This window comes from Mus musculus, chromosome 6 (genome assembly GCF_000001635.26).
Source record: "Mus musculus strain C57BL/6J chromosome 6, GRCm38.p6 C57BL/6J".
In the NCBI taxonomy this organism is placed as follows: Eukaryota; Metazoa; Chordata; class Mammalia; order Rodentia; family Muridae; genus Mus; species Mus musculus.
In genome coordinates this window covers 67,723,247-67,741,914 of record NC_000072.6, presented here as the reverse complement: position 1 = coordinate 67,741,914, position 18,668 = coordinate 67,723,247, and the positions used below count along the sequence as shown (strand labels likewise).

At 36.7% G+C, this 18,668-nt stretch overlaps 1 pseudogene, 1 gene segment (V, D, J or C) and 1 further gene; 1 reads left to right on the top strand and 2 right to left on the bottom strand.

The window, feature by feature from the left end:
• The window catches only part of Igk (immunoglobulin kappa chain complex), a 3,171,119-nt gene that overhangs the window by 2,984,840 nt on the left and 167,611 nt on the right, over positions 1 to 18,668 (bottom strand).
• On the top strand, positions 6,334 to 7,844 carry Gm5308 (predicted gene 5308; annotated as a pseudogene).
• Igkv1-133 (immunoglobulin kappa variable 1-133) lies at positions 16,254 to 17,001 on the bottom strand. The segment is given in 2 exon segments: positions 16,254 to 16,566; positions 16,953 to 17,001. Coding segments are annotated over 2 exon segments (362 nt in total).

Genomic DNA, 18,668 nt, shown 5'->3' with positions numbered 1-18,668 from the left:
GCCATCTCTCTAGACCTTCCTACCACCTCTTCCATGATTTTCCAATTCTTTCTCTCTTTTTCATTTGAATTTAGCTGTCCTGGGTTATCCATGTTGACAAAAGTTAGAAGCCTCTAAATATCTACCTTTTCCAAAAGTACTGATAATCTCTTTTTGCTTCAAATTTTACCTCTATGAAAATTAAAGTAATGATTTTGGGATATTCTTCTGTAGTTTTTGTTTGGTTGATTGGTTGGTTGGTTGGTTGGTTGGTTGGTTGGTTGGTTTTTGGAGACAGGGTTTCTCTGTGTAGCCCTGGCTGCCCCGGAACTCAGAAATCCACCTGAGTCTGCCTCCCAAGTGCTTGGATTAATGGCTTGCACCACCACTGCCCAGCTCTTCTGTAGTTTTTAAGTAACTTTTTTCCCCTAGCTATGGTGACATTCAGAGATCTCATCATTCTAATGATTTTGCTTTAATGGGCAAATCCTACACTGGGGCATCAAGCCTTCACAGGACCAAGGGCCTCTCCTCTCATTGATGTCTAATAGGGAGAGAGACAGTTGAGCTATACTGAGTGCTTGTTACAATGGAAAAGAGAATTGTGCGGCATACTGCTCATTGTTCAGGCTAAGGTGGTATTTCATGGAAGAATATTATCATTAGACTATGGTCCCTGGATTCTAGAGGACAGCCACAGATCTCCTTATCCCTGAGGATAGTTCAGGAGATGGCTAACACAGAGAAATGTAATAGTACAATAATTTTAATCAGTTCTGAAGTTATTGGCATTTAGCTACAGAAGAACAACTGAAAATACTCTTTTTTGATTTCTCTAAGCCTGTGGCTTTCCTTAATACTGCCAACATTTCTAGAATTGTTATCAGGTGATGACATTGTGAAAATAAACTTTACTTTAAAATGAAAGAGTTTCAGAGGTATTCATGACTATAAAAACCTGATTGTCAGCTGTGAATAACTGTGGGTAGAAAAACATTTAAAGGAAGAAATATTTTTTCTCTCTCACAGAATCTCAAATGTCTACCCATCATGACTCCAATGTATTGTTTCTGTGCCTGTGTTGACACAGAGCATGGTGGTACAGGGTACATGAAGTAGAGAATCTTTGTTAAACAATGAAAAAAATGAAACACAGAGTGACCATGAGAGACTAAAAGACAAATGCTATAAACAAAAACAAATATCAGAAAACAAAAATCAAAAAGTATCTTTTCTTCATAAACACTATAAAATTTTTTCTAGTGAATCTCTTATTTTCTTCTACTTCCTAATGTTTCCTAATGGAATAATCTACTAAAGATAAACTTTTCACCTGGGTACTCAGGAAATCTGTATAGATTCAAACTATAACATTGCTTTTGCCCCCTAATGTTCATCCTTGTCTTAAACTAAAAAAAAAAAAATACATTGAGAAAATTTTTACTCTGCCAATACTTACATCTCTGGCATTTTGTAAAAGTGAAGTAAAAAACACCCTGGGAAACTCAGAAAATTATTTTTAGCTATAATATCATATAAAATCTGTACAAAGAGAAGCTGGTTATTGTACTAAATATTTGTAATAATAAAATTTGTGAGAATTATTCAAGAATATATTCTGTGTGAATATAGCCTGTCCTACTTATAGAGATCATGTCAAAAAAAAAAGAAGAAGAAAAAATAAAGCAGAAAATGAAATATACACATCCAACAGACAATAGAACATGGTAAAAATTTTTATTTCTAAAAGAACATATTAAAAAACCTCAAGCAACAAGTGAAGGAAAATAAGACCATAACAAAACAGTCTGAAGGTAAGGTATGAGATAACCTGCAGAGCATGAAATAGTTGACAAGAAATCACATGAGCTTAGGCTGTGCAAAAACTAAGACTTTGCCCTCTCGAGCCTTGAGTTTCTGTCTTGGGTTGGCTTCATTTCTGCCTACACTTTTCGACAATGACATTGCATGAATTTTGCACCACTTACTTCCTGAGGAATCTATTGTGTCCTTTACTTCATCATTAAAAACTATCCATCTCCTTCAGAAACTCTCTACAGGAATTTCAAAGATGCCGTATGCATACATATACACATACACATGTACATACAGATTCACACACACACACACACACACATATATATATATATATATATATATATATATATATATCGCCTCAGAGACATTATAATGACATCTTCAGGAGGCCTTCATAGCCCCCAAATTGTTGCATTCTCCGTTTCTGCAAAACCAGCATCAAGTGGCAGTGACTCTGTAGTTGTACAAAGGTGCCCAGCCTACGATGGACAGGAGACAAGAGAGTGCATGAACAGAGAAAGAGGACTAAGTAAACCCTCAGGTCTATACCCTCAGGGTCATACATTCCAATTCACTCATTTTCCTTCAGATCCCACAAAATTGAAAAGAATTATCAGCTGAGGAAATTTTCACCCACAAGCCTGAGACACACTGCAGACCTGAAATCTAACACTTGAGTTAAATATTTCTATTACATTTCTGATATCTGGAAGGGTAAGGATCTAAATATTAATACTCAGAAGGAGACCAATGTTTTCTTCTCTTTTTTTCCTTTTTATTATTGAGTCTTTGAGAATTTTATGAGGTGTCTTTCAATCATATTTATTCATAATTCATACACAACAAAATTCTTCAAAATTAATCACTTCCCTAACCACCTTGTCCTGTTTCTTCCTTTATTTTTTTTTTCTATTTAAGACAGGTTTATAGAATCTCTTAATATGTGGAGTTAATGACTCAGAGATTTAAATAAAAGAAAGTGTCCATAGTAGGATAATATGATGTGTGCCATAGTCCTGAACTAGCTTCATTTCCAATTTGTGAAGAAACAAGAAACTCATGTTTTATAGACTGACCTCTAGAGGGATTCAGCATATGGTATATGGCAAACAAAACAGGAAATTTTACTTTAGTATAAATCTGGTTTTATCTTTTCTAGCATGCTTTAGCCTTCAGTCACCTGCTGGATACATGTTTCAATAAGTCAAGGAAGACAGATCCACATGAATTCAAACCCCATCCCCAACATGTAACTTTTGACAATCAATTTGTGTGCTTTAATAAAAGCACAAACTGTAGCACAAATGTGCTCAGTATTTAATAAGATGGTGCACCAAGGAGACTAAGTTTAAAAAACATGTATTTATTAATTTACTCTTTAATATGTAATAAGTTTGTGCCTGAACGAGTTTAATTCCAGTGCGTGTACACAGGTTCCAGAGAAATCAAGAAGAGGATGCTTGTGAACCTATTGATGTGGGTGCTAAAATTGAAACACAGGTCCTCTGTAAGAGCACTAAAATGCTCTTGACTGCTGATTCTTCCTTCAAGCCCCAACTTTTAAAGAGAATCATACTGAGGCCTATGTACTATGCAGTCATGTAACATACAATTAGACAGTAGAAACTAGTACTATAGGGGCAAATGTTTCTGGAAAAGAAACGTGACTTCCACTGATCTTTCTGCTACACTGATTACATTATGGTTGTGGAGATGTAGGAATGTCACAGGTCCATGAACTAATTTCATTTTATCTTGGGCAAACTTTTGAACCCTAAACAACCACTCTTCCTTGCTACCTTTCTGGCTGACCTAATGTTCTTGTGACTAACAAGTAACTCAACAGACCATAAGCTGCCAACAATCACAAGACTAAGTAAGAATACTGCCAGCATCTGAGGCCTATCAGGATTTCCCTACTTTAGTTTAATATTTCTGTTAATGTTTCCATCAATGCATTGAAAATGCCACAGTCCATGACTTTCTTTGTTCTTACTATAAAAAGTTCATGAGACTGTTATTAGGTAGGAACATGGAATGAGGGTAACCTAAATCTGTGTTCAAAGGCCAAAGTCATTCATACGGATGTAGAATAAACTGTCTCTTAAATACTTGAATATGTTCTTTGTGTTTTTGTGTTAGCTACTGGGACATCCCATAGTGGTGAAGTTAGCAGAAGTAAAATTAAAAAGGCTACGGAGAAGGGGAAGGAGTAAAAAATAGTGTGTTACTTACAAAATATTTTCAGCTTCATGAGTCAATTCTTCCTCTCTTCGTGCCTCATCGTTTAGAGCACACTTGCAACCTATTTATTCTGATTATATTTATGTCCTCCCTATCATCTAGGGAATAACAAGTAGTTCCTGAATCCCACTACAGGATCTAATATTGGCTAATACTATGAAATCTTTCTTTCGAACAATTGACATGAGGTTTTAATTGTAGAATATTTAAATCTGTTTTTTTTTAAATACAAGACACACATAATCTACAATAAGGTAAAAGTGTGAACTCTTTTTAATGTTCTCACAAGCCTGCATCCTAAATATCTCTATTACCATTTCCACTTTCAGCTGGTGTTTCCAAACTTATATATTCTATTGGAAATCACTGAAGTAGAAAGCAACTTGCTGAGAGAAGAGGCCATGTTTTAATGTTCTAGGTAAATAGGGTGTCAATGGAATTAGTGAGAGTTGCATTTGCAGAGTATTTTCAGTTTATTATAGAGTTGCATTTTTATGTGTTACCTTCGGAATTTGAAAATGAGAAGCAATTACTGAAAATGACAAAATATTGGTGAGCGTTTAGAAAAAATATGATAATTTCTAAAACAAAATTTTAAAACTCTATTGTGGAATACCTCAATTTACATTCCAAGTTGCATATGAAGACAAGAAAGCAAGGAATTACAAAAAACAAAAACAAAATGCTCATATAAACACAGACATTAATGCATATATAGAAGCACACATATATGTATATTTATACATATGTATGTATGCACACATGTGTGTATTTATGTAGGCAGAATACATACATTAAAATGTAAAGTACAGCCAGGTGGTGGTGCATGCGTTTAATCCCAGCACTTGGGAGGCAGAGACAGGCAGATTTCTGAGTTCCAGGCCAGCCTGGTCTACAGAGTGAATTCCAGGACAGCCAGAGCTATACAGAGAAACCCTGTCTCGAAAAAAAAAAAAACAAAAAAACACACACAAAAAAGAAAAATACCTTTGGGAATTATAAGTACAAGCTTCAGGTCAGACAAAAATGCTACACAGAAAAAAAAAAACAACTCTCTGTAGAAAACTTAAAGGAAAACACATCAAGAACAAACCCAATTCTACATGAAATTGTATATTCATAATGATTTGATACAGAGTATAATTAATTAATTCCATAAAATGTTCCAAGAGAGTGGATGTGTAGAGAATGAGTTAAAATACATGAAATTGATTATTTACTGTAGCAAAAATTACAATACTTAAAATCCAGAACTTAATCAAATAATAGCCTGTAAATGAAAATGTGCTAATGTAAGAAACCCCTTTCGGGTACCCCCACTCTAGTCTCAGGAGTGAGAGAGCACCCAAAGAAACAGGAGAATCCAATTTGCTGTAATCACATGAGGCAGTTTAATGACGGAGCTCCAGACCAACATGCATCCCGCACAGGAGACAATGGATGTCGACCATGAGGCTTGAAAGCTAGGGGGTTTAATGGGGTAAAGGGGCCTAGGAGTGTAGAATTCAGCATAGTGACACACTATTGGCTTATTCAAACATCAGCAGAAAAATTACATGTATGTGCAGGGTGTCAGAGTTCTGTGAGTTGTTGACTCAGTTCAGATAGACCTGTTATGTCCCAACATTCTTCTTATCTTTATGGTCAAGATGGTCCCAGGAATGTTTTAACAAGAGGCATACCCAGGTTTGTTTTTCTTTTTTTCTCAGCCCCAGGCAGCCTCTAGGCTCACAAACAACCAGCAATTTCTGAGTACTTTATATGACTTACAGGTCTTGAAATTTCATCTTTCTTTCACTAACACAGACAGCAAGGAAGAAAATGATGAAGAATTGATTTTGTGTGGTTTGCTGACTTAATCTTAGCTACATAAGAGGAAATATTAATTGTTTAGACCTCAAAACACTGAGTCAAAAATAAAATTTAGCTAGTGGATATAATGATGGATTTCAACCTAAAATAAAATGCATAGGAACTATGTATTCAAAGCAGGTTCTCTTTTTTTTTTCTTTTTTTAATTAGATATTTCTTTATTTACATTTCAAATGTTATCTCCTTTCCCAGTTTCCCCTCCGAAAAATCCCCTATCCCCTCCTCTCTCCCACTGCTCCCCAACACACCCACTCCCATTCCTGGTCCTGGCACTCCCCTATACTGGGGCATAGAGCCTTCACAGCACCAAGGAAGGCATGAACCACCTAAGAGTTGTGCTGAAAGCAACACCTCCTCCTTGCCTTCACCATTCCCTGGCATTCGCGAAGCAGCAACCATGAGTGAGTGCATCTCCATCTACTCCATCTACCTTGGCCAAGCTGCTGTCCAGATCAGCAATGCCTTCTGGGAGCTCTACTGCCTGGAACATAGCATCCAGCCCCATGGCCTGATGCCAAGTGACAAGACCTTTCTGGGAGGAAATGACTCCTTCAACACCTTCTTCAGTGAGACAAGAACTGTCAAACATGTGCCCCCAGCAGTGCTCGTAGACCCACAGTTATAGACGAAGTTTGCACTGGCACCTACCGCCAGCTCTTTCACCCGAGCAGCTCATCACAGGCAAGGAAGATGCTGCAAATAACTATGCCCGTGGCTACTATACCATTGGCAAGGAGATCCTTGACCTTGTCTTGGACAGGATTCACAAGATGGCTGACCAGTGCACGGGTCTCCAGGGCTTCTTGGTTTTCCACAGCTTTGGTGGGGGAACTGGCTCTGGGTTCACCTCCCTGTTTATGGAGCGGCTCTCTTGATTACGAAAAGAAGTCCAACCTGGAATTCTCCAATTCTCCACCCCCCGCCCCAGGTTTCCACTGCTGTGGTAGAGCCCTGAAATTCCATACTCACCACCCAAACCACCCTGGAGCTCTCTGATTGTGCCTTCATGGTAGACAATAAACCAACTATATCTGTCATAGAAACCTCGACAATGAGCGCCAAACCTACACTAACCTAAACAGGTTGATAGGTCAAATTGTGTCTTCCATCACTGCTCCCCTCAGATTTGATGGAGCCTTGGATGTCGATCTGACAGAATTCCAAACCAACCTGATACCCTACGCTCAAATCCACTTCCCTCTGGCCATTTATGACACTGTCATCTCTGCTGAGAAAGCCTACCATGAGTAGCTTTCTGTAGCAGAAATCACCAGTGCCTTTTTTGAACCAGCCAACCAGATGGTGAAATGTGACCCTTGCCATGGTAAATAAAGGGCTTGCTGCCTGCTGTACCGTGGTGATGTGGTTCCCAAAGATGTCAGTGCTTCCATTGCCACCATCAAGGCCATGTTTACCATCCAATTTGTGGACTGGTGCCTCACTGGCTTCAAGGTTTTCATTAATTACCAGCCTACCACTGTGGTATCTGGTGGTCACCTGGCTAAGGTCCAGAGAGCTGTGGGCACGCTGAGCAACACCACAGCCATTGCTGAGGCCTGGGCTCACCTAGATAGCAAGTTTGTTCTGATGTATGCCAAGCTTGCCTTTGTGCACTGGTGTGTGGGTAAGGCCATGGAGGATGGGGAGTTCTCTGAGGCCCGTGAGGATATGCCTGCCCTAGAGAAGGATCATGAGGAGGTTGTGTGGATTCTGTGGAAGGCAAGGGTGAGGAAGGAGGAGAGGAGTGCTAAATTAAATGTCACAAGGTTCTGCTTCCACAGGGATGTTTATTCTGTTCCAAAATAGAAAGTTGTGGTTTGATCAGTTCATTTGTATGTGGCAATGTGTGCTTTCATATAGGTACTGTCTTATGGATGATTTTTCAGAGACCCAAGCTGTCAACTTCACTGACAGGTTTTAAATAAAATACTTTTTGTCTTAGAAAGAAAGAAAGAAAGAAAGAAAGAAAGAAAGAAAGAAAGAAAGAAAGAAAGAAAGAGAGAGAGAGAAAGAAAAAAGAAAGAAATTGTGTATTCAAATAGAGTCTTATTTAGAATGCAAAACGAAAATTACAATTCAAAATCAATAAAATCACATCATTAACATTAAAAATAGTTTGATCTGAACAAGGGAAAATGTACACATGGATAATTTCCTGAATAAGGCATAAAGAAGACACAAACAGATTTTTAGAAATTAAACATCATGACCTGCTATAGAAAGTCGTTTTAAATCTATATAAGGTATGGCACAATTTAAAACATAGTATTAGCCTCCTGACAGTAACAATTAAAGAGAAGTGGATAATTGAATGTTTTTCATTTCATGGAACTACAAAGTGATAACACTAAAAAGTACTTTTGCAAATGTTTCTACCACTAAAAGAAGAATTATAATACAATTCAAGTTAAAAAAAAAAAAGTTGAGTACCATTACAGATAAATGAAAATTCATTTTCCCACCAAAACTAGTAAAAGGAAAAAGAATGCTTGATGAGAGTTCTTCCAGAAGTAGCTAGAACTCACTAAGTGATTAAATGTTCCTCATCTAATATCATGGTGAACTGGGGTCCTTCAATACCAAGAACTTCTGCTTGTTGGCAAAGAAAAGCTAATTATTCATGCACACAGCTTGGAAATACAACAGAGTAAAATAGGCCAAAAGCAAATTGCACATATTGTGTGAAAATTTTTCTATAATACTTGCTATGCGTTGGGGGAGGGGTGATAACACCAGTGAGTTTTGTGGTAGCAGTTCAGGTGAATACATGATTATGGTTCTGAAAACATAGATTATTTGCATGATCAGTATGCTTAGAGAAACTGCACATACACACTCACAATATCCACTGAGGCAAATAGATGCAAATGAGCTCATTAATAATATAAAAATTCTTCAATTTCATCACTTATTATAAAAGATATCAACCAAATAGAAGGTTGTGTGCAAGGTACACAAGTTACTGCCTATAAATTTTTGACAACTTCCTATGAATGTACAACTAATTGAATATAGATATATACTCACTGATAAGTGGATATTAGAACAGAAACTTAGAATACACAAGATATAAGATACAATTTGCAAAACACATGAAACTCAAGAAGAACGAAGACCAAAGTGTGGACACTTTGCCCTTCTTAGAATTGGGAACAAAACCCCCATGGAAGGAGTTACAGAGACAAAGTTTGGAGCTTAGACAAAAGGATGCACCATCTAGAGACCGCCATACCTGGGAATCCATCCAATAATCGGCCTCCAAACACTGACACCATTGCATACACTAGCAAGATTTTGCTGAAAGGACCCTGATATAGCTGTCTCTTGTGAGACTATGTTGGGGCCTAGCAAGCACAGAAGTGGATGCTCACAGTCAGCTATTGGATGCATCACAGGGGCCCCAATGGAGGAACTAGAGAAAGTACCCAAGGAGCTAAAGGGGTCTGCAACCCTATAGGTGGAACAACAATATGAACTAACCAGTACCCACTGGAGCTCGTGTCTCTAGATGCATATGTATCAGAAGATGGCCTAGTTGGCCATCAGTGGAAAGAGAGGCTCATTGGTTTGCAAACTTTACATGCCTAAGTACAGGGGAATGCCAGGGCCAAGAAGTGGGAGTGGGTGGTTATGGGAGTGGTGGGGAGGGTATGGGCGACTTTTGGGATAGCAATGGAAATGTAAATGAAGAAAATATCTGATTAAAATAAAATTTTTTTTAAAAAAAGAAAATTTTAAAAGTCTTTTGGAAACAGTGACTTGAGATGCAATCTCTCTCATAAAACAACTAGAGTTATATCTCTCTCTACTGGAAGAAATTCAAGCTGACACTCTAGCACATTTTGAAGAAATCAGGAATGGGATGATTATAATGCAGTTGTGCTTATTAGAAGAGTCATACTGTCTTTTATCATGAACAGGTGTTGGATTTTGTCAAATGCTTTCTCAGCACCTAATGGGATGATCATGTAATTTTTATCTTTGAGTTTGTTTATATAGATGATTAAGTTGATGGATTTCCATATGTTGAACCATCATTGCATGCCTGAGATGAAGCCTACTTGATTATGATAGATGATCATTTTGATGTGTTCTTGGAGTTGGTTTGTGAGGATTTTATTGAGTATTTTTGCTTTGATATTCATGAGGGAAATTGCTCTGAAGTTCTTTCTTTGTTGGGTGTTTGTGTGGTTTAGGTATCAGATTGTGGCTTAATAGAACAATTGGGTAGAGTATCTTCTCTTTCTATTTTGTAGAATAGTTTGAGGAGAATTAGAATTAGGTCTTCTTTGAAGGTCTGATAGAACTCTGTACTAAACCCATCTGGTCCTGGGCTTTGTTTGGTTGGAAGATTATTAATGACAGCTTCTATTTCTTTAGAGGATATGAGACTGTTTAGATCATTAGTCTGATCATTATTTAACTTTGGTATCTGGTATCTGTCTAGAAAATTGTCCATTTAATCCAGGTTTTCGAGTTTTGTAGTACAATCTAATGATTTTTTTTTATTTCCTCAGATTCTGTTCTTATGTCTCCCGTTTGATTGCTGATTGTGTTAATTGTGCTCTCTAGTTAGTCTGGCTAAGGGTTTATCTATCTTGTTGATTTTCTCAAAGAACCAGCTCCTGGTTTGGTTAATTCTTTGTATAGTTCTTTTTGTTTCCACTTGGTTGATTTCAGCCATGAGTTTATTTCCTGCTGTCTATTCCTCTTGAGTATATTTACTTCGTTTTGTTCTAGAGCTTTAAGGTGTTCTGTCAAACTGCTAATGTATGCTTTCTCCAGTTTTTTGTTTGTTTGTTTGTTTGTTTGGAGGCATTGACAGCTATGAATTTTCCTCTTAGCATTATATTGTGTTCCATAGGTTTGGGTATATTGTAACTTCATTTTCATTAAACCCTAAAAAGTCTTTATTTTTTTTTCTTTATTTCTTCCTTGAACAAATGATCATTGAATAGAGTGTTGCTCATCTTCCACATGTATGGGGGCTTTCTATTGTTTTTGTTGTTATTTGAACACCAGTCCATGTTGATCTGATAGGACACATGGGATTATTTCAATCTTCTAATATCTTTGAAGCCTGTTTTGTGACCAATTATATGGTCAATTTTGGAGGAGGTACCATGAGGTGCTGAGAAGAAGGTATATCCTTTTCTTTTACGATAAAATATTCTATAGATATCTGTTAAATCCATTTGGTTCAGAACTTCTTTTATTTTCACTATGTCTCTGTTTAGTTTCTGTTTCCATGATCGGTTCATTGATGTGAGTGGGGTGTGGAAGTCTCCCAATATTATTCTGTGAGGTGCAATGTGTGCTGTGAACTTTAGTAAAGTTTCTTTTATGGATGTGGGTGCCGTTGCATTAGGAGTATAGATGTACAGAATTGAGAGTTCATCTAGAAAGATTCTTACTTTGATGTGTATGAAGTGTCCTTCCTTATCTTTTTTGATAACTCATGGTTGAAAGTCAATTTTATTCCATATTAGAATGATTTCTCCAGCTCATTTTTTGGGACCATTTGCTTGGAGAATTGATTTCCAGCCTTTTACTCTGAGGTAGTGTCTGTCTTTGTTCCTGAAATGTGTTTCTTATATGCAGAAAATGTTGAGTCCTGTTTATGTACCCAGTCTGTTAGTCTATGCTTTTTGTATTGAGGAATTGACTCCATTGATATTAATAGATATTGGGGAAAAATGATTATTGCTTAATTTTATTTTTGTTACTAGAGTTGGAATTATGTTTGTGTGGCTATCTTCTTTTAGGTTTGTTAAAAGATGATTACTTGCTTTACCTAGGGTGTAGTTTCCCTCCTTGTTTTGGAGTTTTCCATTTGTTATCCTTTGAAGAGCTGAGTTTGTGGAAAGATGTTGTGTAAATATATTACTGTCGTGAAATATCTTGTTTTTTAATTGAGAGTTTTGCTGGGTAGAGTAGCCTAGGTTGGCATTTGTGTTCTCTTAGGGTCTTGATGACATCTGCCCAGTACCTTCTGGCTTTCATCATCTCTGGCGAGAACTGTGCTGTTATTCTGATAGGTCTGCCTTTATATGTTACTTGTTTTTTCTCTTACTGCGTTGTATAGTCTTTCTTTGTTTTGCACATTTGTTTTGATTATTATGTGACAGGAAGAATTTCTTCTCTGGTCTGGTCTATTTGGAGTTCTGTAGGCTTCGTGTTTGTTCACAAGCATCTCTATTTTTAGGTTTGAATGTATTCTTCTATAATTTTGTTGAAGATATCTACTGGCCCTTTAAATTGGGAATCTTTACTCTCTTCTATACCTATTATCTATCCTTACGTTTGGTTTTCTCATTATGTCCTGGATTTCCTGAATGATTTGGGTAAGGAGATTTTTGTATTTTGCATTTTCATTGACTTGTGTCAATTTTTCTATGGTATCTTCTGCACCTGAGATTATCTCTTCTATCTCTTGTATTCTGTTGGGGATGCTTGCATCTATGACTCTTGAACTCTTCCCTAGGTTTTCTATCTCCAGGGTTGTCTCCCATTGTGATTTCTTTATTGTTTATATTTCCATTTTTAGATTTTGGATGTTATTTTTTTCACTTCCTTCACCTATTTGATTGTGCTTTTCTGTAATTCTTAAAGAGATTTTTGTCATTTCTCTTTAAGGGCTTCTAGCTATTTACCTGCGTTCTCCTAAAATTCTTTAAGGGAGTTATTTATATCCTTCTTAAAGTCCACTATCATCATCACTAGGAATGATTTTAAGTCTGAATCTTGCTCTTCTGGTGTGTTGTGTTATCGAGGGCTTGCTGTGGTGGGAGAACTGGATTCTGGTGATGCAAAGTAGCCTTGGTTTCAGTTGTTTAGGTTCTTGCCCTTCACTCTTGACATATGGTCACCTGTGTTGTTAGTCAGTCTTGCTGGCTCTGACTGAAGCTTATCCCTCCTGTGGACCTGTGATCCTGTGACCTTAGGTGTGTCAACACTACTTGTAGACCAGCTCTCTCCTGAGAAGCATTTGGGTGCAGAAGGCTGTGGGACAGCCTTGGCTCCAGGGTACAGATGGAAACCTCAAGGATCACTTCCCCAGCTGTTCTGCTATTCCTGTGCCCTGTGAGCTCCTTCTTGGTCCCTCTTTGTGCAGTTATTGGAGCAAGAGTCACTCATTTCTGGACTTAGGAGTGAGAGTACTCCTGGAAGAACAGCTCTCTCCTGCTGAGACTTGTGTGAGAAGGACTGTGTAACAATGTTTTTCAGTGTATGTCCCCCATGTTCATTATGTTTTTGAGGACCTGTTGCTCATTCAATTAAGAAAGCATTAATTGAACATCTGAATGTTTGACACTTATTAACTACTAATAATGAACACAAAAACACATTTCACCAGAAATCTTTAAGTGTGGAGGATAACTACTTTTTAAAGTCAATGATAGTGAAGAGAGAGGGAGAGCTGTATGGATAGGATATAGGGAGGGCTGGATAATAAAGATAGAAAAAGGGATACATTGAGAAGGAAAGGAAGGACAGAGGCAGAGAAATTCTTTTCAATAAATGACATGGCAGTTTTATTTAAAGAAATAACTTACTAAAGGAAAATGAAATTGTATACATATATGTAATTGTTGAAAAAGAGACAGATGGTGAAATTGAGAAAGAGAAAAATAGACAATAGACAGATAGATAGATAAATAGATAATAGATAGATAGATAGATAGATAGATAGATAGATAGATAGATAGATAGATGTTAGAGAGAAGGTAGATGAATAATGGATAGGCAGATATTACTCAGGTTAATACAAAGACAGAACAATTAATTGATTCATGATACAGTCACAAAGGCATCCAGAACAATAACTGATGAGGAGGGCCTGCAATGCTTGCCCTTACACAAGAGTTAGGGTGAGGAATGAATACTGTTCAGTTGGAGTATAGAGAAAACCCACTGGAGTGAAAGGAAACATCATGAAGATACTACGGTACTTAAATCTCATGGCATTGCAAGAAGAATATGAGTGCTCTGAGTCTGTACATAGATTTACTGAATGAGAACAACTTGCACACAAAAGCAACTGCTGTACATGTCAGAGTATAGAAGTAAGTTCCTATCATTCCTATAGATATCCCAGAAGTCTTGTTGCTGGTGAATTTTTCCTCACAGGCACTGACGGGAGCTGTTGCAAAGTTCTCACTCTTTCACTTTTTCATAAAGGGCATCAGTCTATATTGTGTTCTCATTCATCAAAGCATCATGTCTATCTGTAATTCCACAGGCCCTCTAGAACACAGAGGAATGTGAATCGTGCACAGATTGAGAAAGAGTAGAGAAACCTGCTAAGGCTGTGGACACTCTGATACCCTGCCCCAACCCTTCCTTTGAATTCAGGTAACACACAAACTGAGAAGAACCACACATCAGTAGATATGCTAACCCTAGAATACAAAAGATCGACTACTGCTACACTTGCAGGATTTGTTGTTGATGATTACAGTTGAAGGATTCCACTGCTGTACCTGTACTTACTACAATAGCATACACACTGAAAACTAAGTACAGCCTTCAGTTGCCAGGCTACTTTCCTCACATATTTCCATGGGAACATCTTTCAGTATGAAAACCATCAATAAAACTTGTACAACCAACAAATATGTGGCACAGCTACCTCCTAGGCAAACAGTGTAAGTTATGAACCTGGCATAGCTGTTTTGACAAGTTGCCAGCAAAGCTGAGATGTTCTTTACTATCAATTTGAGTTTCTGCATGTTAAACTCTACCGAGCTATTAACATAATGATTCAACAATGTGTTCTCTGACAAAATTGTCTCTGTATTCCCCTAAGAAAATACTAAATGTACTACTCCTGCTCTCAAGGACTTAACCTTACTCAACCTTACTTGGGAGACTTCTCTGTGCCTTGGAGGTTGTTATTGGCTCATAAGGAAGTTCAAGAATCAAAATAATTAGAATAGTTTCAACACAGGAGAGGCTGTCAAGGTTCAGCAGGAGAGGAAAAATAACAACATATCATAGACAGAAATTTTTTTAGAGTATATGTAGAATTTCTTAGAATTATAAGCTAGAAGATAAAAGACATACTAAGCCCCTAGTAAGAACTCACCAACAAAAGCTAGAATGACTAAGGCAATACGATACCATGTATAGATGAGTCAAGAATGATATAAAAGAAAGCAAGAAGAATAACGTATAAGGATTTCTCATTCTTAGATAAGATTGTTTTACACCCGGTTGTTGTAATGTTAATTAATGTAGAAAAAATTCCTTTATTAAACAAATTCTTATAAGATTACAAAAAACAACTACAACAATACCTAAACCTGAACTTTCAGGCATGACTTAGGCAAATCTGCACAAAATATGATTGACCATTAAAAGACAATAATATACTGATTAAAGAAGGGTAATTTGCTTGCACTGGCTCAGAATCTATCTATAACCTATCTAAGCATCTTGAAACCACAAGGTACTTGCTTGCTTGCTTCCTTCCTTCCTTAACTTAAATGATTTGTACCATAATAAGAATGAGGAGATGATAATAAAAATTTTCATCCAACGTTTAACCTGGAACCCTGGGCATACTAGAGAATTATGCTCAGAATAAAATGATATGATCCATACCTCTTGAAACCATGAATGTTTTTGAATCTGCATAAATAAAGAAAATTTCTGATTGTCAGCTGGTTAGAGCAAAGCACCCCAGTCTTGGAGTCTTAGCCACTCCTGCTCTCACCTGTTCCTTAAATCCTCTTTGGAACCCATTCATGGGGCCACCAATTATGCCAGAATTACCAAGGTCAAATTGAAGACTTAACAAATAATGAAAAGGAAGTAAAATTAAATCTCTACATGATATACTAAATTTCTGGTTACAATATCACTTAGAAAATAAAATCTACACAATAATTTTAAAAGGCATTTAAATAATACTCCCAAGTCTACTTAGAAAGATTTTTAAAAATCCATATGGATACAAATCTAAGAATTTAAAAATCTGAAATTGAATTTAACAAAAACACATACTTCATTAAAAAATATGAAGCTCAAATAATTAATGAAAAATAGTTAAATCATCAAAAATCAGCTAGATTACTAAAAGAAAATAATCCTGATGCAGAGGCAACACAATGGCTATTACAAGAAGGAACAGAAATTCATGTCACTTGAGATCTAGTCAAAACACTCATTCAGCCAGATGAGTCTGACCAGAGCTCACAGCTGCAAAGAATTACTCATGTATCCCAGCCCCTCCTTCTCACACAGACACAAGATGCTCTCTGCTCCTCTTCAGATTGCACATTGTCAGCTGGGCTGCCCCAGGCAAGGAAGTTTTTGATAGAGTCTGTATCACTGTGTGAGGAAAATGTGTACCTTGCACGCAGTAATAAACTCCCAAATCCTCAGCCTCCACTCTGCTGATTTTCAGTGTAAAATCTGTTCCTGATCCACTGCCAGTGAACCTGTCAGGGACTCCAGAGTCCAGTTTAGACACCAGATAGATTAGGCGCTTTGGAGACTGGCCTGGCCTCTGTAATAACCAATTCAAATAGGTTTTTCCATTACTATATAAGAGGCTCTGACTTGACTTGCAAGAGATAGAGGCTGGTTGTCCAATGGTAACCGACAAAGTGAGTGGAGTCTGGGTCATCACAACATCACCGTTGGTTTCTGAAATTACAATACAATAGTGGAAAATCATGTGCAAAGATCCTGAGCAACCTTTGTGAAATCTTTTATGCTATTCCTTTCAAGTAAGATCCTAGCAGTTTTTCAGATTTAAAAATATTATATATCAAATGCTTTGTCATAAAACAAGTGTTGAAGTTTCTAAACATCATCCATTATAGATGGAGTCTATACCACTCCATCCAATCTATGTCAGAATACTGATCTTAGTACAGATACTGTTCCATGTGGAATATCTCATTAGGATGTAACAAAACCTCACATTCTGGAAGATATGACCTGCCCCACCACAAATAAACAGCACACATAGGCATCCAGAGATCACCCTCCATCCCCATTCTCATCCCTCACATTCCAAAACTCCTTACCCTGAATCCAGAGCACTAACAGAAACAGGAACTGGGCAGGACTCATCATTTTGAGGAAATAAACATAGGAGAGTGATCAGTGGAGGCAAGAGGACACTTGAGGTTTTATCTCAGGCCAACAGGGCAAAGACCTCCCCAGGGAACAATATGCAAATGTTCTGGTCTGTATACCAGTATACAAAGAAGTGACAATTATGTGAGCTTTCTGAATGTGAAAAATAACTCAAAAAGTGAAAATAATAAAGCAAAATATGATGGCTGAAGGGAGAATAAGCAGGATGTTAAAGTTCTGTTAATGCAGTTCAAATCCATTATCAATATGAAACAACAACTTAGTTGTTCTGTGTAGTTTGAAATTTACTTAAATTTTGTCTATCTATATAAGACTAAATTTCAGAGAAAGATGGAAATGTACTTGAAGCACAGAGCTGGTTATTGTCAGGGATAAAATGAGCTCTGAGACTTTGTACTCACAATCTCTAGTACATTACAAAAGCTGAAGCAAATCATTCAACTATATTTTCGCCTTATTGACTGTACTCTGACTCTGTATTTAAAAAATATACTTTTAATTATAATCAAGGGAACACACTTAGGGAATAAATGTGATTCAGAATAGTGTATACTATAAGCATTATTATACTTATATATTCATAAAAATACACATACCTAATTATTAACAAATTTTGGGGGTCAATTTTTCTTATTCTTACATATCAAACAAATTGAATTTTTGTAGTTCAGACTTATATTTTTTACATATATATATATATACATATATATTTACTTCTCAAATTTCATTTGAATGAAATCACACAGTATATGTTCTTCAGTGATTTAACTTAATTTTTACACTGTAACAGCTTCTTAAAAGGTTCATTCATGTTTTGTGAATAAACAATATATATATTGCTAGATTGCTGGATCATCTGGTAATGATAACATTTTTTCTTGCATATGAACATTTTTTTCCTTGAGTAGTCACCAATAGAGGGACAATGAATGTTTTTATTGTATTATACGTAAAAATCTATCTATCTATCTATCTATCTATCATCTATCTATCTATCTATCTATCTATGTATCTATCTATCTATCTATCTATCTATCTATCTATCTTTGCTTGCTTGTTTATACTGGTTTATTCAATGCCTGGTGTGAATCCATACACTATGTTGGGGTGTTGATGCTATGATGACCCAGTGTCCATGGTCCTCACTGAAGTGTCATGGATATCTGTTCCAGAACAGGTAAAGGAAGGTAGGGAATGGTTCCACTCCTGCTGATGAACATATATCTTTTTTCTTTGTTTGTTTTGATTTTTGTTTATCTTTTCTTTTATTGGAAATTTTCTTTACATAAATTTCAAATTTTATCCCCTTTCCCGGTTTTTCCTCTAAAAACAAAACAAAAAAACAACAACAAAAAAAAACAAAACAAAACAAAACAAAACAAAACAAAAAAAAACCCTGTCCCATTTTCCCTCACCCTGCTTCTTTGAGGGTGCTCCCCCCCACACCCAAGCACTCCCAACTCCCCATTCTAGCATACCCCTACACTAGGGCATTGAGCCTACACAGAACCCTATTTGAATACATAATATCTATGCATTGTATTTGAGGTTGCAATCCATCATTATATCCACCAGCTAGATTCTAATTTAGACTCAATTTTTTGAGGTTTAAACAATTAATACTTCCTCTTATATAGCTGTAA